At 46.4% G+C, this 23,001-nt stretch overlaps 1 protein-coding gene and 2 long non-coding RNA genes across 3 annotated transcripts; 2 read left to right on the top strand and 1 right to left on the bottom strand.

Moving 5' to 3' along the window:
* The first annotated feature begins 1,364 nt into the window (after positions 1-1,364).
* On the top strand, positions 1,365-2,948 carry LOC135383879 (uncharacterized). The gene is made up of 3 exons (XR_010420123.1): positions 1,365-2,045; positions 2,725-2,801; positions 2,892-2,948. It is a non-coding gene; the product is annotated as an uncharacterized LOC135383879 (long non-coding RNA).
* Positions 2,949-3,867: 919 nt separating this feature from the next.
* On the bottom strand, positions 3,868-5,542 carry LOC135383878 (P2X purinoceptor 7-like). The gene is made up of 3 exons (XM_064613175.1): positions 4,433-5,542; positions 4,143-4,358; positions 3,868-4,084 (listed from the first exon to the last, which is right to left on the bottom strand). Exons 1-3 carry the CDS (start codon positions 4,618-4,620, stop codon positions 3,928-3,930), a joined length of 561 nt encoding a protein of 186 aa, XP_064469245.1. The 5' UTR covers positions 4,621-5,542; the 3' UTR covers positions 3,868-3,927.
* A 15,969-nt stretch (positions 5,543-21,511) lies between these two features.
* Positions 21,512-22,553, top strand: LOC135383877 (uncharacterized). Its single transcript, XR_010420122.1, has 4 exons — positions 21,512-21,750; positions 21,809-21,851; positions 21,920-21,968; positions 22,027-22,553. It is a non-coding gene; the product is annotated as an uncharacterized LOC135383877 (long non-coding RNA).
* The last annotated feature ends 448 nt before the right edge of the window (positions 22,554-23,001 follow it).

The raw sequence follows: 23,001 nt of genomic DNA, 5'->3' as shown, positions 1-23,001 counted from the left end.
GGTGCCATCCTCCAGGTGCACGCAATAACTGGAGCCTGATATGTTAGGGTTCAACCTGATTGTTCCCTGAATTTGCAGTGCATGCGCTTTTTCTTGCTTTCTGTTTATTTGCCTGTTATAGAATGTCAGACTTCTTTGATATTGTTTTACTTGCTTTTCTTTGAAATCTTAATCCTTTCTCCATGAGAGTGTGTTCCACAACCTACACAGTAAATTCAAAAACACCCTTTCTGGGTAAAAAAAGGTGTTTTTAAGCAAATACACCTTTTTTAATTCCACAAAGATAACCAAAGGCCGCAAAAAGGGTGCTAAAAAAGGTGTATGAGAAAATACACTCTTTATTACACCAAGTGCTGTATCAAAAAGGGTGTTCTTAAAAGGGTGTTCTTAAAAGGGCGTTTACACCTGTCTTTACACCCTTCAAGTAACACTGGTGTCGAAAAAGGTGTTTACGTTATATACACCCTTTCTATACACTGGTGTTGAAAACGGTGTTTTCATTCGTGAGAGAAAAATTACATTGGCTTGACAGCTCCGCTCACTAGGTAATCACATTATAGACGATAGCTTGAGTTGAAAACACAATATTTGACAGGGAGGGATGTCAGGAAGCTCGCTGATATCTTGACTCCTTACAGGCGTACGTGTTAATTGCAAAGACACGTGTTCGTCACCGTTACAGCCGAGTTTTATCGCACTAAGCTTAGCGAATATACTCCAACGAACTGCATTTCAGTATATGATCAATCTGGTACGCCAATTTAGGCTACCGAGAGTGCTCGGGCTCATTACAGGCATTGTCTGAAGATGGCAGCATCGTAACGCCGCTCATTTCACGAGCACGGACGGCGTTACGATGTTGCGATCTTCACCTCTTCCCTTACATATGTCCAACTGTTTTGTTTTCATTTTATTTGAATTGTTCTTTTTTTTTTTGCTCACTCACAGTGTTGCTAGGACGATGAGGGTCGCCAGTGACGCGCTGCGCTCCAGTTTAGGTTCTGTGTGGAACCACGGCTGGAACTGTGCCGTCGCTAGGGTGGTTGTTGCCATACAAGCAAAAACGTCGGACCGCATGGCTTGGCATGCTGCCGCGGGAGCTTACACCCTTTCGAAAGAGTGTAAGAGTGACGAGTTAAGTGACGAGTAAGAGTAAAGAGTGAAAGAGTGTAAGAGTGTTTAACACCCTCCTAAAAGGGTGTTTAAACAGGTGTTTTTTGCACAATACACCTTTTTGAAAGGGTGTTACAGTTGATGCGGTGTAAAAAAGGGTGCCAGCCATAGGACAAAAAGGTGTAAGCGGTTTATACCCAAAAGGGTGTTTTTGAATTTACTGTGTACGTCCCATCTCCATACTCACAAAGTGCATGAAGGTGCACCTAATGCTTCCTGATCCATGAATATGTAAATACTGTTACGTGACGCCAGTGATGATAAGGTGGCCAGCAGAACTTTTTACTCATATAAAGTGTTGCGACTCCTTATCTGAGGTTTTTGTTCATTGAAGTTAACTATACTGCAATGTGACTTATTGTCTTGACTTCGTTGTACTCTATAGTATGAGAAGTACAGGACTGCACAGACAGATTTGCTCATATGTTTTGTAAGTGTCCGTCTGTGGCATCATCATGCCACGCAACTCTTTGTACAGTGAGGGGAGGTAGGTTCCTTGGGAGAATGAAAAAGGAGATTGGTGTTATGCATCAAAAGCTTTTCTACTTTTAACCAACTGTCAAGTGACCATGGCAAGACTAATGGAAAACTTTGCAACCACTTACGTACCACAGCATGTTACAATATCACTGTCATTGTCCGCGCTATGTGGCTCTAGCTGCACTCTTCTTTATATCATGCTTTCACATTGTAATTCCAGTATTTTTTCTCTTTTTTTTCCTTGTGTTTCAGTTGCAAGTCTTCGCACAGGTGCATAACAGGACCCTAACCACGGATCATGAAGAGAATGGCGTAGTCCAGGGCACAGAGGGGGACAATTGCAGCAGAACCCTTTTTCTTAAACAAGGACACTTCTAATATGCATATTGTTGGTAAGGACCTCATATGTGAATTTTGGGCTGCTACCAATGGACTTCATTTGACATACAAACACCCTAAGGTCGTAGCTTTATAGTTTCTGTATCTTAACATCAATTATGCACTGATACACGTATGCAGCTTCTGCACGTCAAGCTTAAGGAAATATGCCTTGCAGTACTATTCACTGGCCCCACACAAATTGTCAAAGCACTTCTAATGCTTTTGGACGCCATAGGATTTCCGTCATCGCTCTGAGGCAACCCATTACTCCATTTCAGCACATTACCTCAAGAGATGGGGTAGAGCCCCATAATATTTATTGCAATTCTGAATGTAGAGTGAATCTAGGTACCTTGATGCTCTTTCGCTCGATGCAACAGAAAAATACATGCGAGACAATTGAAAGGGTACTATAGAAACAGAGTGTGTATTGGAGCAGCCCATATCCTTGGTCCTAACTATGCCAAGTTACCCAATTTCGGACGCAAGTCATTTATCGCTCTCCCGATTCTACCTTCCCTGAGATTATGTGGTTCTACACGTGCTGCATGGACGCTATCTTTTTTTACTCATGCTTTCCGTTTCTTGTGCTGTTGAATAATTGTGAGTTTGCAGCCATCATGTTGCCTATGTTGTCATGTATGTTGGTGTGCACTAATGACCTTGTGAACATGCCAAATCTTTTTCTAGCCACAACTTCCACCTCTGCACCGTGCTGCGACTGAAGAATGTCGAGTAGTCCTACTTTTGGACGGAAACTACATGAGGTAGTAATATCCAGATTTCTAAAACTTTTGTCAGCAGACATTTGCTGTTTCTGTACAACTTTCATCGTATATTTCTTTTGTCACAATTAGCACACTCTCGAAGAACAGCTCTCAGCTTCATCTATGTGCTCCATTATTATTCCTGTACCCTTAGGAGAATACAAAAGCACATATATGGTAAAATGTAACTTTCTTGTTAAGCTCAAAAGTGAAAGGCAAAACTGTCTATACTTCCATTCTGTATCTTACCTATTTTTTTTCCAGGTTTTACAGCTCTATGAAGTACATGAAAACATCAGAGAGCAGAAAGTCCTACTCTATCTCCTAAATTGCTGGACATTAAAAAAGAAAAATACAGAGTTGTGAAAAAATGTTGTTTCGGCTGTTTTATTATATTTCAATTAATTGTTCCGCGAAGTCTGTTGCGTACACTGAAGCCAGTTTCTATTTGGAGGACTGTCAAAATTTCTTTACAAAAGTATCTCGGTCACAGTCACCGAGAACTTATATGAAAAAAAGAATACGTGGGTACAGTCATTCTCATTCACAGAGACTGTTCACAGTAGTTTTGTTGTCGAATGGTGGCGAATCGAATACTGTGTGCAGAAAAGTGTCAGTGTATTTCATCTTAAAAAAATAGCATTGCAAAGGTAGTGTGAGCCTGTTATTGCATAATAAATTATGTAGCCATTTTGGAGTACTCTTGCCCACACCGACGCTGCATGGTTAACTGTGAACTGAGATGAAGAGGTGCTGTACCATTTAAGTCAGCACTAAGGACTTTCTTTACAAATGTTAGTTGGTCATATGATAATAGATCAGTTACAACTGCTCCTTTCAGTGAAATCAAGTTAAGTGTTTTCAACCGTTAATTAGCATTTGCAAACCTGGTCAATCTCTAGTGTATAAAAAATTATAAACACAGTTCAGGTGAAGTACAATGACAAAAATTATTTTATTTACTCTCCATATATACAAGACATGAGTATGTACAAATAGATATGCTCCCAGGCATCCATGCACAAACATAATAATTACAATATTGTGGGACTATCTGAAAGGAAAAAGCAATGAAAAAATTCGCAGCAAGCTAGAAATGAAAATTTGCAGGCATCAATATACATTTTTACAAGTGTGCAGGTTCAAAGCCCTTATACACATCTGATGGAAAAGCATCCCTAATGGCATGCACCACGCAGGCAGGAAGAATCTTCCTATGGTGCTTTCCCAGACCACCCCATATCCACCTTGTGAATTGCCGATAGGCGATATAACGGAATTTCCTGCAGAAATAAGGTTTTTCCATTCAGTTTGCCGTTTAAGTAGCGCGTAAACACTCACTTGTTCACGGCGATGTCACGTATGTTGCCATACTCTTCAGTATCTCGGATGTACGTAAAAGACACTCGCAGAACTTCGGTGTCGAGGCAGAGTATCTCGAAATATTCGTTGTCTGTAATGCAGTTGACCGTCTGCTTTTTACAGACGTTCTCTACCTCCCGGCAGCACAAACACTCGTCAGCGGTATCCATCGGTTTGCACTTCCCGCAAGAACACCTGCACAACGAAAAAACAGCGCTTGTTTCACCTTAAACAAGTGCTTCTCCCTAATACATATAAATTTCACTAACCAGTCCGCGTTCCCGGCACGATCAGATCCTGGTGAGGACGGCGGTGACTCCGATATATCTGAGGATGATGAATCTTCTGCTGCGACGTACACACTTTCCGGCATGCTATCGTACGAACAGAAGTTCTGTGCACGCGATAGTTCTAGAATGCGGAGTTCTAGCGCACTCAGGTTCGGGAGACTCGACATTTTCGACGTAGGAAGTGGTTGCAGACGCTCACAGCCACTTTCGTTTTCACCGGATTAGCGAGTGGAAGCGCGCGTATTACATGCATCCTCGACAGATGGCGCGGTGTTATGCCATTGTTGAGAGACTGCCGGTTTCCTACTAGGTACCTAGACATGCAATCATCGAAAATTCGATTTAAAAAAAACTACAGCGATTTCAGCGGAGTTCTTTGACATTTGAACTTTAGAAGGTTCAAGCTTTTCACTGAACATAAAGTTTCGATAGGTTTATATTCACTTTTCGGTCCCTTTAAAAACTGTCCCAGTAGGTTCTGCTCAGAACTCTCAAACTGCAGTACCCCCACACAGTTGAAGCACAGAATTACGTCTGCGGTAGCTGAGCTAAAGGCTGAATGTAAGGCTTCAGCTTATCCACATGCACAATCTCTCGCCTCCGTTGCTGCCGAACTCGTAGTGCCGAGTTGCCGTAGTAGCCGAACACGTAGTGCTGCCGATTTCGTAGTTCACAGGCGAAAGCTTCGTCACAATCCTGTGCGGACCCTCGCAGACACTTCTCTTCTTCACACCAACTGGTGGTGTCTTGAGTAGCATGAGTGAATCCTTCTCAAAATATATGTCGATCCGACATTTGTCGAAAGGGCGCTTCTGTTTTTCTTGCGCTAGTTTTATGTGCTTCCCTGCAAGCTGACGCGCTTTTCCAAGGTTTTCGCGAACCTGCGCAGCAAAATTAGACGCATCATGTCATGCAGTTCGGCCAACTGTCTTCGGTTGTACACTACGTCGAGAGGCAGAACGGCATCCCGCCCGTACACCGGAGTAAGTAAAACGGAGAGTACCTGGTGGTGTCCTGGTAGCCTGGACCCAATGAAAGCCTGAATCGTTGAGGCTTGTATGTGGATGACAGGCTTAGCCTAGACGTACGTTGTGAGGTAGTCGATACTACGATCACATACTTGTATCTCCGTGAAAAAGGGAACGGTCCGATGATGTCGATACCCACCGTGTGAAACGCTGCTTCAGCTTGCACCGGCTGCAACAACCCATAGGGAGCTCTCGCGGACTTCATCTGCTGACAGAGGTCACATCCCTTGACATAGCGTTTGACGTGGCGATACATATTCGGCCAAAAGTGCCGTTCGTGAATTCCTTCGAATGTTCCGCGTGCACCCATGTGGCCGCCAAACTTTCCTTCGTACTCCTCGAGAACCCTGAGCTGTTGCGTTTCGGGCAGTCACAGAAGGAAACGTGGTTGCGTGACCATGCACTCTTTCTTGTACTAACCCCGTCGAAGATAACGAAGCGATTTCCTGTCCTCTTTTGCTGCTTTTTGGTTCCCGATCTCATTTCCAGAATATCCGTAATTTGCTTGCAAAATCGATCGTTTTGCTGCTCTGCAGATATATTGACCGGGTTCACCTGAAGAGTCTGGCAGGAGACTGCTAGTACAGTTTCAACTGGATCACTCTGTGGAGGTGAAATCCTCGAAAGGCAGTCCGGACATGTGTGTGTCCCTCCAGACTTGAAGACCACTTCAAAGTCGAACTCCAGGAGAATCAAGGACCAGCGCAACAATCTTTGATTGCCTTCTTTGTAACGTAGAGCCCAACACAGCGCATGGTGATCTGTCACGACTTGAAATTTCCTCCCCATTAGGTACGGTCGCAGCTGTTCCAGTGCCCACTTGACTGCTAGGGCTTCCAACGCAGTGGATGTGTAATTCTCCTCCGCCGGCTGAAGAGAGCGACTGAGGTACACTATGATTGCTCCAAGTCCAAGTCGCGAGGCATCCGTGTGTACTTGCACGGCATATTTTCCATCATCAGAGAAGTGCTTCAGCACAGGCGGCTCACGCAACACTGCCTTTGAAGCGTGAAATGCTTCCTCTTGCTCCTGATTCCGCTGGAATGGCATATCCTTTTTTAGTAACTTGCGGAGAGGTGCGGCTATCATACTGTGGTTGGGGATGAACTTTCGGAAGTGTGAAGTCAGTCCGAAGAACGACTGAAGCTCGGTCAGGTTTTGCGGAGTCGGGAACTTTGAGACTGCTGCCATCTTCTCCGGATCAGGGGATATACCTTCGTCGCTAACGATATGGCCCAGGTAAGCAACGGCACCGCAAAAGAGGAAGCACTTCTTGGTTTTGAACTTCAGGTTGGCTTCAGCGAACCGTGTGAAAACGTCTTGCAGGTCGGATACATGGTCTCCGAAGGTTTTGCTGTATACCACGCAGTTATCCACGTATACGAGGGCGCTCTTATACTTGATGCCGGCGATGATATTGTCAACGACGCGCTGACATGTCGCAGGAGCTCCTTTTAACCCGAATGGCATTCTGAGGTATTCGTAGAGGCCGCACTGCGTAATGAAAGCAGTCTTCGCGGTGTCTTCTGGATTCATCTTGACTGGGTGGAATCCCGAGAGAAGATCGAGCATGGAAAAGTACTTGCTTCCACTAAGAGCTGCAAGGGCATCGTCAATGTGTGTGTGTGTGGGGGGGGGGGATAGACGTCGTTCTCTGTCACAGAGTTCAAAATTCTATAATCCACACACATTCTTGTGGAGCCGTCTTTCTTCTTCACCAATACCAAGGGTGACGCCCATGGGCTACGGGATGGCTTAATGATATTTGCCTTCATAAGGTCTGTCACCATAGCCATGGCCAAATCCCGCTGTGCCGGCGACAACCGCCGCGGTCTTTGGGAAATAGGAGCAGAGTTCCCAGTGTTTATGGAGTGGTGGTGTAGGTCGCAGCACCCCAATTCCATAGAATGCTTGGCAAAGTTTCCTTGGTTACGAGAGACTAAGGCCCTCACGGTTTCTTCCTCCTGCGGCGACGGCGATATGCCGATGTTGAACATGCGCCCCTTACGTCAACTTCGTTCGTGCGCGAGCGGACAATCGAAGGGTCCTCTCTGTCTTCACCCAGTGTAGAGCATGCAATTTTATGCACGACCTGCATGTCTTCTTCAGTAAGGGGAACTTCTTCCAGAGCTGTCACCTTCACCGCCACGCCAACAGTTGTATCTTCCATCAGTACTGCTGGACGCAAAGACGTGTTCATCATCAGTACCTGGAACGTATCTTTCTCTGTGATACCCTGCTGTACACTTAATAGTTGACGATGAAGGGCTGCTCCGGTTCCGCTGATTTCGTAGAGATCACCAGTCGCTGAAGGAAAGTCGGAGCGTACCAGTATGTACTTTCTCGTCAAGGGAGGCACGATTTGCTGCGAAACTGAGTACACCTTCAGGGTCGGCTCGCCGAAAACTCCCAAAGAGTTCGTGGCCCAGTTGATAACTGCTTTGGACAGCCGCAGAAAGTCGACTCCCAGTAGGATGTCGTCTTCCAGCCTCGAAACCACAATGAAGACCAGCGTGAACGTTTCACCGTCGGCGTCGACTTCACACTTCGTTTCTCCGAGAACGCCCAAGCCATACATTAGAGCGTCTATTGGCCGCTACCAGGTGAGCTGTGGTGGGTGACATGTCCAGGGCTAGACTCCGTAGAACCCTGTCGCTGATCAAACAGCGAGACCATCCAGAGTCCAGAAGAGCTGGAAAGCTGTATCCACCCAGTCGTACTGGGATACGTTTCAGACCCGCAGATTCGGAGCACATTATGCGCTGGACTTCCGATACCTCTCTGCAGGTGGTAGAGGTTTCACATGGTCGTTTCCCGCTACAGTACCACTTGCTACTTGTGAGAACTGGCGCTGCCACTCCAGGGGGGGGGGGGGTACTCTTGAGACAAGGGCTCGGTGACAAAAGGACCCACCTTCTTGCAGTACAGGCATAACCTTTCCACATCTTCCTTTTGTGACCGGTCCGAACGTGCGGTATCAGGTCTGACGAAAGTCCTAGCCTTAGAGGCTTGTGGTCCGTTCGATGCTTTCGGACTTTCGTTCCCTTTCGCAGAGTGCGTAGGCTTGCGTGCTTCGTCCTGATGAATTGTCCTACCCATGTCTAGAGTTTCCACTCGCAGAACCTTCTCTTTCGGCTTCTCCGAGGGTGCGAAATTCCGGTCATACTTCAGGAAAGATGCCATCATCCTGTCCAGCGACTTGAAGGTCTTATCGAAGTAATGGCGCTTGGGTTGACTTGCCAGTGAGGAAAGAATTAGGGTGCATTTTTCTTCCTCTGTGCCGTCAAACGAGCACTCCTCTAAGAGCTGAAGCTTCTCAACTGCGTACTCCGTGCAGGATTCACAAAGCCTCTGACAGCTTGCGAAAATCTTCTGCCGGTTTTCTACTGGGCTGTCCAAGTGATGTCGACGACGGAAAAGACGCTTCATGTCATCCCAAGTCTGGACCTTCTTTCTCAAAAGCTCGTAGCACATCCACGTAAATCCTTTGCGGGGAATTTCGAAATAAGCAGGGGAACAGCTGTTTCATCAGGGATTTGGTAAATCTTCATCCAAAAATCCACTTGATGGAACCAGCCGACGATATTTTTGGTCAGTGTCCGCGCAGCGCTCACCGCTGCTGTCGTTAGACGCTGATCCTTAATCACTCCCTCGTTCTGCAACTTCATCGGGCAGGTCGTCTTTGCCTTCCCTTTCTGCTTTCGGGCAGGTTTCTTCTTTGGCTCCGACTCCTCATCGGTGCCGCAGGGGGTGCTATCGCGGGATACTTGCTGCTCCAGGTGGTCAGTCCTCCCGATCAAAGTACTCAGGAGTGAAGAAATAAGGGATTCCGTTGCATGAGTGACGTCCTCTCTGTTCGCATCATCTTGAGTTTGAGTGGAAGACACAGACTGTTGCCTAGGCTCTCTGATGTGTGACTGTTCCAACGAAGTCAAACGTTGATAGAGTTCCTAAACTTGAATTGTCAAGCGAGAGACGTTGTCCAATGCGTTCTTGTACGCGTAGCTTTGCCTTCCTCATCCAGGTGAACGAACGCTTCCATGCCTTCCGTCATGGCTGACGGAACGTTCCGGCAAAGCCCACGTGGCTCAGTCTGAAGAGGTGGAAGAATCTTTGGCTTTACCGATCTTCGTCCCCACACTCACCTGGCATAAACGTCGTCGTTAGCGCTGCCTTCCCTGGTTCCCGGTTCGTTCGCCAAGTTGTGACGTTGTGGACCATCACGGGTCGATTCTTGGACCAGAGAGCGATTACACATCCGAGCCCGTTGACATCTGACTTTATTCTCCCCTTTTCTTTGCCCTCAACCACGAGACAGTCCCGCATCTTCTTCTTTCGTCTCGTCACACACATATATAAACACGTATTGTCGCAACATATTGTCTGAACTTGTGCTGTAGGTTTTCCAATATATTGGGAAACAGTAATGCTACACATTCAAACGTCCTCACAGAAGGAAGTATAAAAAGGTGTGCCAGACCAGGTCGGTGCATGGTTCGTAAACCTTTTGGACGACGTAGGACTTTCGGGCAGAACTGTCGCGACGCTGGTCTCGAAAAATCGCAGGAAATAACGCCGTATTTCGTAAGCAGAGCTAACCTGACTTGAAATCCCTCAGCAGACATAGCATTCGGATCCCAACGTATAGCGTTATCCCCTCCAAGATACTCCCGGCAGAAAAAGTTCGGACACGTGGAACGAGTGCTATCAGGTTACTTCGTACGCTTACCTTTTATTACCCCGTGGGGCATCTTCGCACATCCATGTTTCCTCAAAGCCCCGTAAACCCACTGGGCGCAACAGAAGAGCTACGCAGATTTCCAATAGGACGGATAGCGAACCTCGAAAGGGTCCAGGAACGAATAGCACGAAGTATATCCGTTCCATCCCTCCCTCCCAATAAAGTTTGAAAGCGCGATACAAATATCCAGGAAGAAATCTTCAATGAACTGTCCAATCTCCCTCCGATAGAAATGTTCTTTAGGAGTGACAATTTCGACACGTCGAAGAGATACGTATAATCCTTGCTACTCTTTGCGAACGCTATTTTTGGAAGGAAAAGAAGTGCTTTGCTCTATAGCTGTCTGGTGTGATGTATCGGCTCTAGTTAAGCTCCATTTCCTGGAGGATTATTGAGGCGCGGCTTGGAGAGGATTCGTTAAAACGTGTGTTCGTGTTAAAGAGGAGCAAACCTCTGAAAAGGAAAACTGTCACAGATCCCTTCGTATTATCCCAGTGCGTTGAGCCCAAAAGCACAATGTGTTTCCTGACTTTGTAGCCCTAAGTAATTTGTTTGACACACACTCAAGATGTACCTGCGATACCTCATGGAAATAGAAAAGCATTTGTTTTTGTAGTCTGACTGATTAGCAGGAAATATATGCTACCAACACAGACATGAACCTGACGGATGCATCTGTGTTCAGAATTGCGAACCAAGGGAAAGTACGCAGGAAGAGTGATAGAGATGAATATGCAAATGTCGGAACAGTGCTCATACTTGTCAACTTTATTTCTTGCTATGCCTTTCCAGTCGCAAGACGGTTACCAATGTCAGACCCTCTAGCGACTTCAGCTGACGTCGGCTGCGTCCCGTCTTTTCCAATACGTGAAGACAGGGATGAATATGGATCACTGGAGAACAAAGTTCTGCAAACAGAACATACCAGGATCCGGTAGATTAATGCTTAACTCATCGGTTAGATCTTCCTGTGACTCTCCCAGAAAATGCGGAACCTTGCGCTCCACAGGTTGCAAAGCGGGTCAGCGCTCGCTATCTCGCTGCTACACAAAACCGGCCTTGTGGATGAAGCACATTTCAAGCACTTTCGTCAGTCTGAGGCCATTGTGAACATCCCAAGGGAGCGCTGAGCCTATGATGGCGCACGTCAAAAACACCTAGCAGACTGCAGGAACGGTACACTGAGTGATGTTGTGAACTCCAGGGGGACGCTCTCCCAGAGACGCTTGAGAGCCCAGCATCTAGTACGCTTCCTTTGTGAAATTGTGCTAGCACGAATACCTTTATTATGCGCAACGTCAAGGTTTCGGTCCTGTCATAGCTTGGTGATCGACGTAGAGTACCGGTCAGCCATCGATCTTCACTGTCTCCTACCCTCATGTCCTCTGGTCATTTCATCTTCCAGGTACAGACGTGATGCCGTCCACAATTATGAGGTTAACAACGGTAAGATGTTTCCACTATAAATAACTACAGCACGGGAAATTCAATTTTTTTAGGGAGGAAATACTGCAGAGTTTTCGGTTTGCTTTATTGCTAGGTGAAGTTTTACTGCACAAGTGCACTGACTATACCCCTCGCTGGACGCCATGCTGCACACCGTACACACAAATACACCTGGCGAATGCTAGGAATCTTACCTGGAAGCCTGTATGTGCTGTTCAGATTGTGTAGAATTCAATATATATAGACCTTGTATATCGCAGAATATACTGGTCACAGTATTCGGGGCGATGTGACATTATTTTAAAACTCCCATTGTAACAATTTACGCAGTAGAGGGTGACGTCCTGCTTCCACGGCGCTACTGTATGCTGGTTTATTCACGTTCTATCACACTATTGCTGTTCCTTTCCGCTGTATTTAGGTCGACACGTTCGCGCAGTCTAGAGTGCTAATACAATAGGGGTGTTAGGAAATTACATAATAATAGCGTGAAAATTCTACACTGCTCGTCACGATCGAAAGAGTCAAAATATTGGAGGTTTGTGCGTACGGTACAAATACTGTTCACTCGATCCCCACTTGTCGCATACAAGATCGATGGATCTTCCTTCTTGGTGCAGTTGGGTAATGGGGCTGTCTCCAGTAGAGCAGAAACATGCCAACGAGGGGGGCGTTCTAGCCGAGACGGTGAACCGAACATCTTGTTTGCATAACGCTATTCGAGATTCGGTCGACATGGTCGTCGGTACGCGCGAGGTATGGAAAGTGAATGGAAAATGCACGAGACCGCAGGAATTTTTCTTTTCTTTGCTTGGTCCATGGCTATATCCAGCCCACCAACGACCTGCCCTAAAAGCACTTCTAAGCACTTCTTTTGGACACCGTAGAGCTTCTGTCCTCACTGTGAGGCGAGTCATTATTCTATTTCACCACATTACCGGGTCGAGTATCGCCCCCTGGCGATGAACCTTCCCACTCACATCATTGAAATAAAGTTGTTGTTTTTCTCTTCGTTGAAAACAGCAGGCAGCAAGAACACAAAAAGAGTCAACGGAAAAATGAACGATTTCCGTCCGTAAAGAATGTTTACATTGTTTCTCCTCTTGCGGATAAACCCTGCATTGGCTGCTTGTCTCTCTTATTATTATTATTATGAGTTAAGAGTTGTTAGCCATAATCTAAGACTTGCTACTCTTTCCTATCGCCTGTTGCTCTTCGCTATCGCGTAACCTTGCTATCGCCTCAACACACAGTACCGCCTTCTTGGCGCTTATTTCACGATGCAGCATCACGTGAAATTTTCTTTACTGCGCAAGCCCCTCGGGTCTTACATGGTCAAAATCACTATCAGGGGACTCTCACATTTTTAATACTCTTTCCCGCGTTTTTTTTTTTTTTGTGTGTGTGTCCAGTCCGTACATCAACCCTTACCTTCCATGGTGCACACAAGTGCATTGTAGTAGAAACGTACCAAGCGACGCGAACACAATCACCATATCGACCATCGCAACATTTCCTACCTCGCCCGCACATTCGCTAGGACCAGTCCACTACGTCTTTTTACAAGAACTCATCTCTGCCCTAGCAGCGTGGTACAGCGCGATAAGATTGAACAGACCAGCACTTCTCGATTTCTCGCGACATTCGGTAGCATCTGCTTATCGCCAGGAGGGGGAGCAAAATGCAGTTCCAGGGATATCAGGCTGGTAGCGCGAATACGCGTTTTCCGAGTGGAGGCTCAGCAGGCACACGTAATTAGGTCGATTTTATAGAGGCGAGTATGGCTGGCCGCCCGTTAGGACTCTTCATTAGGGTGCATTCGGAGCTTGTTTTGTTTGTATGTTGATCCAGTGTGTCCCCAGCGGCCGGTAATGAAGCCATGGGAACAAAAGCGGGCATTTGGCTCGTTTATGACTCTTCTCCTGGCGTCTCTAACCTTGTTTTATGGTCTGACTTTGCACCATGGTTGTGTATCATTCTTTATGCGCCGTCTTCTTTGGTTCTAAACGCGTTTTGTTTACGTGTTATACGTCTACTGAAATAATGATGTGGACGTGCCGAACTAAGAGAGCTCTGTGTTGTTGGGCAGAAAAAAGAAAAGGATTAAGAAAGTGTGTAAAACTAGCGCCTGCGGTGTTCAAAACCTTTTAGAGCACTTTGTCATCGTCCTTTCATCACTGTTGCCACTATTGGGGATTTAGCGGGTCCTAAGTCTAGCGACTTTCCGCTGTACTTAGTGACTTTTTCTTTTTTTCATATATCGGGATTAGCGACTCATTTCAGAAACTCTCCACAACATATTGTGAGGTTTTGGGAGGACAATGAGGAGCATAAACGCTGGTTTACGTTTGGATTCTTTGAAAAAAAAAATACAGGACAGTTACGGTTCGCCACCGGCTGTGCTGTCTGAGGTTTTCCCAGGTTTTTCCGAATACTTTCCAGACGAATGTTGGCACAGTTCCCCCTGAAGTCGGCCCATAGGAAGCGCGTCGGAAGGACACATGCTAACCCCCTGTCCCCCACTCCATCCTGATGCTTCTCTCCATCTGTCCACGTCTGAACGCCGCTCATAGCCATAGTTGTTTCGCGGCGCTAACACGGAATTTAAAAAAGTTATGATACGTGTAACGCGAAATTCAGCGTCAGCTGTGCGTGTGGTGAAATGAGGCCGGATGAAAGTGTGTAGACAAATTTATTTAAGCGTGATGAGTATTGATTTGTGGTCGCTGAAATGGTTGGCGAGGTGAGTGGCGTCCTGAACGAAGAGGCTGTTCTGGAACACCAAGTCTATGCATGAGCCATGTCTATAGTTGTGGGACGTACATCTTGCCGCTGATCACGCTTCGCTGCTGCTTCGGCAGCTCGTACTACAGGATCTTGCCGCTGACGACGCTTCACTTCAGCCTCGGCAGCTCGTACTGCGGGATCTTGACGCCGTTCACGCTTCGCTACTGAATCGGCAGCACGAACTGTTTCATCATCACGCCAACGCTTATTCCCGGCTTGCACGGCGGGATTTTGTCAATGGTTTGCGCTGACCAGTCTAATTTGCGGGAATCTCTGACTTCTGCCGTGCAAGGCGTTTGCGCTCCCTAACTCTCTCTCGGCGCTTGGCCTCCAAGGCGGCGTCCACGTGTTCTGATATTTTCACAATCTCGGGGCGAACCATCTTAGTGGTGGTACGAGCTCCGCACACAGGGTTTTAAAGAGCGTGAATGGGTTCTCGCGTTTTCGGGCTCTTATCATTTACGTTTTCGGCTATACTAAAAATCCGGTGATACCACCGAAAGCGGTTGTAAACCGGTGCGGTTTTCCTCCTTACCCCCCCCCCCCCCGCCTCCTTACCCATGTTGCCGCCGACAACGACGCGATCTCGGGAAAGCCTGCACTATATAGGTGACGCTGTGAAAACTGACGTACTTTGGTTTTTATCTCACTTTCCATCGGTAGCAGTTGTAAACTGGCGGGATTCTTCTCCTGACTCCCAGCGCCAAGCGCACATGCGATAAGAGTTTTGTGCGGACATGCGAATGCTGACGACGCCGACGCGATCTCGGGAAAGTCTCCACTATACAGTTGATGCTGTAAAATTACTCGGTGGCATTGTTAAAAAGCGCAGGTACCGAGCGGTATTCGACAGATTTCGTTTAAGGTGGGGCAAACGATTGCTACAACTGCTGACAACATTGCTATGAACTCGTCGAAGAAGAGTATCGGCCGCAGTCACCGGTGAAGTATTTCTCTTACAAGGGCGGTAGCAATGTGGATGAGGTAAACATTGCTTCCAGTGTCATGTGTCTGGAATTTCTTAAGATAAGTTTCTTTCTTCGGACAGTTTAAATAGCCCCAAGTGGTCGAAATTAACCACAGTCCTACCATATGCGGCACGTGCAGCGTCAGACCTATGTAGGCTGACTCACCTTGCTTGCAAATCTACTCTAAATTGCATACATATCCATTCAGCCACTGCAGTGCAATAGTGCAATGCAACTCATTTTAGCCGGCGTCAGAGTTACCGCGACCCTCATTGCGCGTGCTGAAAACAACAACAGGTGGATCAATGTGCAGAACGCTCTTGGCCATTGGTGCCTGCAGTGGCAAAAGTGGCGAGCACTACCACTAGCACTACCTAGCACTTTGAGCACTACCACCACCACCACCCACCACCAGGAAACAACTTAACAACAACTTTATTAGGAGATTATGAATGGGGAGTTTCATCGCCAGCGGCGATACTCTGCCAGGACGAACAATCATTTCTGGTATTAAGTGGAACTTAACGATTCAACCAACAAACAAACATTTCACTACCATTTCCACAAACACGCATCTGCACTTCTTATGCTTTCCTGACGTGAACAAAATTGGTACTGGATCCCCATAATTTTTACCAATAAGGTATTCATTTCAGTTTTGCCAACTTTCTGTGGCTTTTTCACCCGGCGTTACGCACTTTCCCTGCAATAAAGTGGCAACACTGCCTGTCATCGACAACGCTTTGATGATTCCCGGCACTGCAGTGCAGTGATGAAATTGCTATCGGAGCACTGTAAGAATTTTCTAGATTTTTGTTTTTCAGGGTTACGACAACCAAAGAAAGACCGTACGAGTCTGGATAGTCGTAGAAACTAATGCAGCAGTGATGAGACTTGTAATCATCAGTCACGATCTCCTGAACCAAATCATGTAATATGCAGTGACGTCCACACTGCAGTAAGTTCCGGGACACATAACATGTAGTGAGAAAATACTCGCTGCGAGACGCTGATGATCATGGGAGTATCAGACTACGGAACGTTGGCCAGTACCGTACTCGTACAAGTAAGTAGAGACTGCATCGTGCTTATGATTGTCTTGCGTCCGTTCCCCTGTTACGTCTTGCACAGCGTATACGCTCTGCAAGACGTAACAGGGGAATGAGCAATGGAAAGCAATTAGGACATATATGCCCTAATTGCTTTATGCTGAGTACTACATCACGTAGCGTCATAATCACTCTAAGAAAAAAGTGGGTCCCCTTACTCTTTTTTGGGGAGTAATTCTTGCCACATACATGACTCCCTTTTGGAGCGTACAGTTACACCCTACGTTATAGGCGTGCCAGCACTCCCTATCCATTGTAGCATACGACAACTCTTATGAAGGAGTATTGTAACACTAGAGAGAAACTGATGTTCTGAGGCTGGAACAACATAGAAGGGACAGATACAAACAAAGTCTCAAATTGCCTGAGAAATCAACTTTCATCTTTCATGGTAACACTCTTGGAAGGAGAATGGTAGCTCTCCCGCGAGGAGTGTGGACAGCTCCCCTGAAGTAGTAGTAGCTCTGCTAAGGGGGTGTAATTATCATGCTGAATGGAGTGCGGTGAAACCGCTGAAAGGAGCACAGTACTTCTCCTGACAGTTTTACTGCCACAGTCCTAAAATAAATATGACACACCTTTAGAAGGAAGTCATGTTCATCCTCTCTGGCTTGCGTATGCATGGAACACCGGAGTAGGAGGCAAGCAAGCTGGTGTAACGAACTTGTAGGCAGCATATTAAATCAGTACGAGGATCAAATAAAAACACACAAATGATCGTTCCTTGGCGTGTGTGTTTTATGTTGCTCCTCATACTGAGGGCGTGTGTTGCCTACATGTGCATGGACACTTTATGCATGCATATCGAGAGAAACAAGAAAATGCGTACAAACGTAGATTACCCTATACTATATAAAGGGTGTCCCAGCTAAATGCGAACATTTTTTAAAACTATATCACTTTTTCCGAGATGAAATCAATTGCATTATAGTATATGCTGAAGGGCACTCCTTAGGAGGGCATTAGCAAACTCTAAGGCAATCCTAACCTAAGGCGATCTCTTAATTAACTTTCAATAATTAACTTTTTAATTATAAAAGCTACGAAATTGTCCCAATGAGAACATCTGGTCCCTTCCGGTCACCTAATACCGGGGCCGTTTCCAGAATAAAAATCGGTTCGATAGATCGTCTGCAAAAAAATCGTGAAGCAACACCATTTTTTATTTATTTTGTTCATTGCGCATCATAGGAGACGCGTCTTTCCTTCACCCCCAATGTGAGAGGATGAAGGAGCACAGTGCCGCCTCATGCGTCGAAGATTAGCTTTAACTTGCGGAAGCAAAACCAACACAAATGTATCGGGTGACTCTATCGGAATTGCCCTTTTCTTGTGTTGCATTTTGTGTTTTCTTTTAATCTTTTTCCGGGACGCAAGAGGCGATAGTGTGCTCTTTCACCCTCTCACATTGGGGGTGAAGGAAAGACGCGTCTCTTAAGATGCGCAATGAACAAACTAAAGAAAAATGGTGTTCCTTCCCGAATTTTTTGCGGACGATCTATCGAACGGATTTTTGTTCTGTGAAAACGGCTCCAGTATCAGGTTACCGAAGGAACCAGATATTCTCATTGGGACAACTTCGTAGCTTTTATACGAGGGGCGTTCAAGTCAAACCGGGACTTTTCATTTTTCGCGAAAGTAAACTGAACGAACAGGCGAGCAATTAGTTTTATTTTTCAACGTAATCTCCAGCTGCACTAATGCACTTGTCCCAGCGTTTCACGAGGGCTTGGATGCCAGCAGCGTAGAAATCCTTACCGGCGCGTAGCTTCCATGATCGGACCGCATTCTTGACCTCTTCGTCGCAGCTGAAATGGCGGCCCCCAAGGAACGCCTTCAGTGGCCCGAAGAGATGGAAATCGCTGGGGGCGAGGTCTGGACTGTAAGGGGGTTGTGGCAGCAACTCCCATCAAAGTTCCTGTAAGGTGCGTGTCGTGCGATGCGCGGTATGCGGGCGTGCATTGTCCTGTAGAAGGAGGATTCCTTTGGTGATGAGGCACGGCCGCTTTTGTTTCAGCGCCTTATGCACATCCCTGAGAACCTGGCAGTAATATGAACTGTTAATGGTGGTACCACTGGGCAGAAAATCAATGTGAACAACGCCAGCCTTGTCCCAAAAAATCGTGGCCATGACCTTACCCGCAGACGGGGTGCTTCGGAACTTCTTAGGAGCTGGTGAGCCCGGATGCTTCCACTGTTTTGGTGCGGGTTTAGACTCAGGAGTGAAATGGTGCACCCACGTTTCATCGCACGTGATGATCCGATCAAGGAACGGCTGTCCTTCAGTGTCGAAACGGTACCTTACCTCTTGGGGGATTTCCCGTGTTCCCTGCCTGACAGACACGGAGAGCTGCCTCGGGACCCAACGGGCACTAACTTTCCGAAACTGGAGGTGTTCATGAATGATAGTGTTCAACGTTCCCACAGAAAGGTCCGTCTTTCGAGCCAGTTCGAGACATGTTATCCGTCGGTCCTTGAGGATCGGGCGCTCCACAAGTTGGATGTCCTCAGGAACTCGGACACTGGGCTCTGAGCCCCCCCCCCCCCCGACCGGGGTCGTCCTGCACTGATGTACGGCCGTCTCGGAACCCTTTGCACCACTTAAACGCTTTGCTGCGGCTAAGTGTATAGTGACCATACTGAGCCTGAAGTCTTCTGTGAATTTCAGATGACTTTACGCCTTCATTCACGAGAAACTTCATGACAATTCGCTGTTCGATGTGCGCGCTCACCTCGTTGTCGGCCATATTGTCCAGCACGTGTCTTCTATTTTGCACAAACTTTGGACCACCACGTGGTGAACGCTGAGGCCTGTCGCGTGTGAAAATGACGAAAAAGAAGTAGCGCGAGCCATTTGTACACTCAGGAGACAGAAAGTCCCGGTTTGACGTGAACGCCCCTCGTAATTACAAAGTTAATTAATGAGAGTTAATTAAAGGACAACGGAAACGAAATTTGTCCATTGCAAAAAGGGGACCGAACAAGGTGTAAATATTATGTAAAATTATGGTGCCACTAGTATTTTGCAAGTACGCTGTGCGGATGGCCATATTTCTGACGATTACGAGAGCGCTGGGCCGCCCACCCGACACGGTCGCCCATGGAGCGCGCCAAGCATTGCGGGAAAATCTGAGGAGCGCGTGACGTCAAATATCTCTCGCGCTCCATGTGCGGCTGCCCGGCACAAACACGGCGAATTCTGAATAACGCCTGAAGATGTTTGATTCGGAGATCTCGTGGAAGTCTGAAGACAATATATCCTATGAGAGATGGGTTCGTACATGCTTCTTCGTCTCCGTTCTTTCCCCGTAGCAGGAATTAGACGTACGCCGAAACACCAAATGAAATGAAGCGAAATGAAAGTCAGGAACTCCAACAGGAGAGCCAACGTGCGTCACTTCCGTGGTCTGCTACGGCAGCCGGCGACGCTCACCAGGGGCTCAGACTGCTCTGCGGCGGAATTTTATATCGCGATTGTGGCGGCGTTTCAACTAATATACGCAAATCTAAGTCGAATTCCGGATTGTTTTGGTACACATCGCAATATGAGGCAAATAGCTTTGCAGACTATTTTCGTTTCCGTCGTCCTTTAAGACATTGCCTTAGGAGTTTGCTAATGCCCTCCTAAGGAGTGCCCTTCAGCATATGCTATATTGCAATTGATTTCATCTCGGAAAAAGTGATATATATATTTAGAAAATATGGTCGCATTTAGCTGGGACCCCCTGTATATACATGTGAGAAAATATAGATTGCCTGGTATGTCCGTGACTGAAGGGAAGTTGAGTGGGCGATACCTTGTTCATCCCAACATACATTTCCTTTCACTGGCTTCGTGGTTCTTCACGCGCTTGATGTCTCTTTTCTTAGACCTCTTTGGTAGATCACAAGTAACGATGATGTTGAGCATTGTAGTACCCTGGCAGGGGGGGGGGGGGGGGTAATCAGGAGTCTCTAGGTACAACACATGCCGCGGGCGCGCGTTCATTGGCCATTGTTTTAATACGGTCGAACGGTTCTGGGGCACTATTGCCTGCAGTACTGCTCCTGGAAAGATTTTTCCTTAAAAAATTTAGGGCCATTAATGTAATTAATGCGATGACAATGCGTTAGCATTAGACGTTCGTCGTGCTTGTAACTGCTTCTGTTGTGCTTCTTATAATTTTATGTACTTTGACTAGTATCTTGACTAGTAGAAGGTCCGGGATCCATGGGAGAATGTTGCAGCTTAAACCCCTTATGAAAATGCATTTTGTCTTTCTGCAGACTTCTTGTGGACTTCTTGTTTCCTGTCTTGACAGTGTGTTGACTTCGACTTCTTGTTGATCAAGTCAACAGGAATTGCTGTTGACATCATGTTGACAGTCTTTTGAAATACCTTATGTGTACCTTGTGTGGACAATGTACATAGGTGTCGTTGTTGACGCTTAGTGGACTTTCTGTGCACCTGTGTAATGAGTATTTATTTCGACCGTTTTATTTTATAGATGTATTTTGTATTATTAATTACTGCATTATCGGCCAGTAATGTCCCAGAGGTCGACCTCTGGGGGTACCCAGCATTTCCTAACGGGGTGGGGGGTGGCGGTATATATGTATAGAGGCATATTTGTGAATCTATTCATTGGGAGACAGGCTGTATGGGTAATATTAGCAATTTCAGGGTGAGTTCAAAAAAAAAAACCTCCCGGGAGGTAGACAGATCAGTGTTACCGTCTTTCCACTAAACAAAGCGGTATTTGAATCTGAACTTATGATCAAATGTAGCTTAAATGACACTTTGCCACATTTTAGCTGCACACTAAAGCTCTAAATACATTTTCGTTGGCTTTGGGAAGGCGCTTCCTCGTATTATTTATATTTCAGTTTATTATGCAATATATTTCCAACTTATACGACCACATGAGGATCATGCGCATGCGACAAGTTTGCTCCACATTTTGACTCTGCGCCGCCGTGCTTCACCCTCGCCACTCGCCTCGTCACGAAGGAGTCATCGCCATTAGCATCATCGGAATGTCGTTGGAACCGTTGCAAGACGTTTGAACGGTCTCCGCGCTCGCTCGTCCATTTGTGAACAAAGGAGGCCGTGATTTTGAGTCGTATGGGGTAAGCTGTGTGATCGAAGTGTGTGATTAAGCTTCACTTGTATTCACACCATGACTGTTGGCTTTTGTTGTTTGTTTGGAGCAGCGGCTGCAGTGTTGCGTCCCGTCAGGTAAGTGTACACTTCGTGGCCGGTGTTGCTTCTGCTAATTTCATTCTCGTTGTTGCAGGCCATGAAAGAAGGAAGGAGGATATGATTTTGCGTCGTAATGGGTAAGCTGTGTGATCGGAGTGTGTGATTAAGCTTCGCATGTATTCACACCATGACTGTTGTGCTGTAGGTTTTTGTTGTTTGTTCGGAGCAGCGGCTGCAGTGCTGCGTCCCGTCAGGTAAGTGTACACTTCGTGGCTGGTGTTGATTCTCCTAATTTCATTTTCCTTCTTGCAGGCTCTACTTTGTTGAACACTAAGCTGGGTGAACCAACTTTGTTGTTGCTATGACCGTATTACTCAGTTTTACTCACTTGTGTTTGAACGTTACTAATTTGCGATTGCACGCCCTATCTCTCATATATCTCTCACATATCTCTCACATATCTCTCCAGCGCTTCAGAGACGTCGCTGGCGCCGAAATTCTAGCTGTTTCACCGTGGGTCGCCAGAAGAACAGGAGATCATTGACTGTCAATTGTGCGACGCGACACTATGTGGCACGAAGGATGTGTACGTGTGAAATACGTAACTACTGTGTGCGCGGGATGTTTTGTATGATTGTGTCGACACTGGATACCACTTTCAAGGTATGCATTTTCGGAATAAAGTAGATACATATATAATTTTGCAGTACTTCATTTCGTGTATTTTATGCGTGTTGCGAGTAAGTGAACATATGCACTCTTAAAAATGAACTTCACCGCATAGCATGCTCCTAGCCGACCATCAACTCGAATGATATCGCTATGTGACCTGATTTGTTCAAAACGGTTGGCGCACGGCTTTTTTGTGATACTTACGCTGTTCATAATTGTCACAAAAATGGCGTACACCTCCCGTTTTCAGGCAGATAACGATATTCGAGATGATTGGCCAGGAGTGTGCTATGCGGTGAAGTTCATTTCTAAGAGAGTGGAGTCACAGGAAGTCTACAAAAAGTCTTCACATCATACACGGGATGGTGTTACCGGAATTATGTTGACAGTACACAGAAAGAGAACAAAAAATTCCACAGCTATTCTGTAGCCAAATGTCTACAGAAAGTTGAGGGCCATAAGTCAACAAGAAGTAAACATATGATGTAAACATGAAAGCAACACAAACTCTGAAGAATGTTTGTTTTCCATGTTGACCTTGGTCTGTAGAAAGTAAACAGAAACTAAACACCCATTTTCATAAGGGACTGCCACACGACATGAGACATAAACTCT

The sequence above is a fragment of the Ornithodoros turicata genome, chromosome 2 (assembly GCF_037126465.1).
Source record: "Ornithodoros turicata isolate Travis chromosome 2, ASM3712646v1, whole genome shotgun sequence".
NCBI lineage: Eukaryota > Metazoa > Arthropoda > Arachnida > Ixodida > Argasidae > Ornithodoros > Ornithodoros turicata.
Note: the sequence above shows the minus strand (reverse complement) of the source record. Positions and strands in the feature narration are given on the sequence as shown.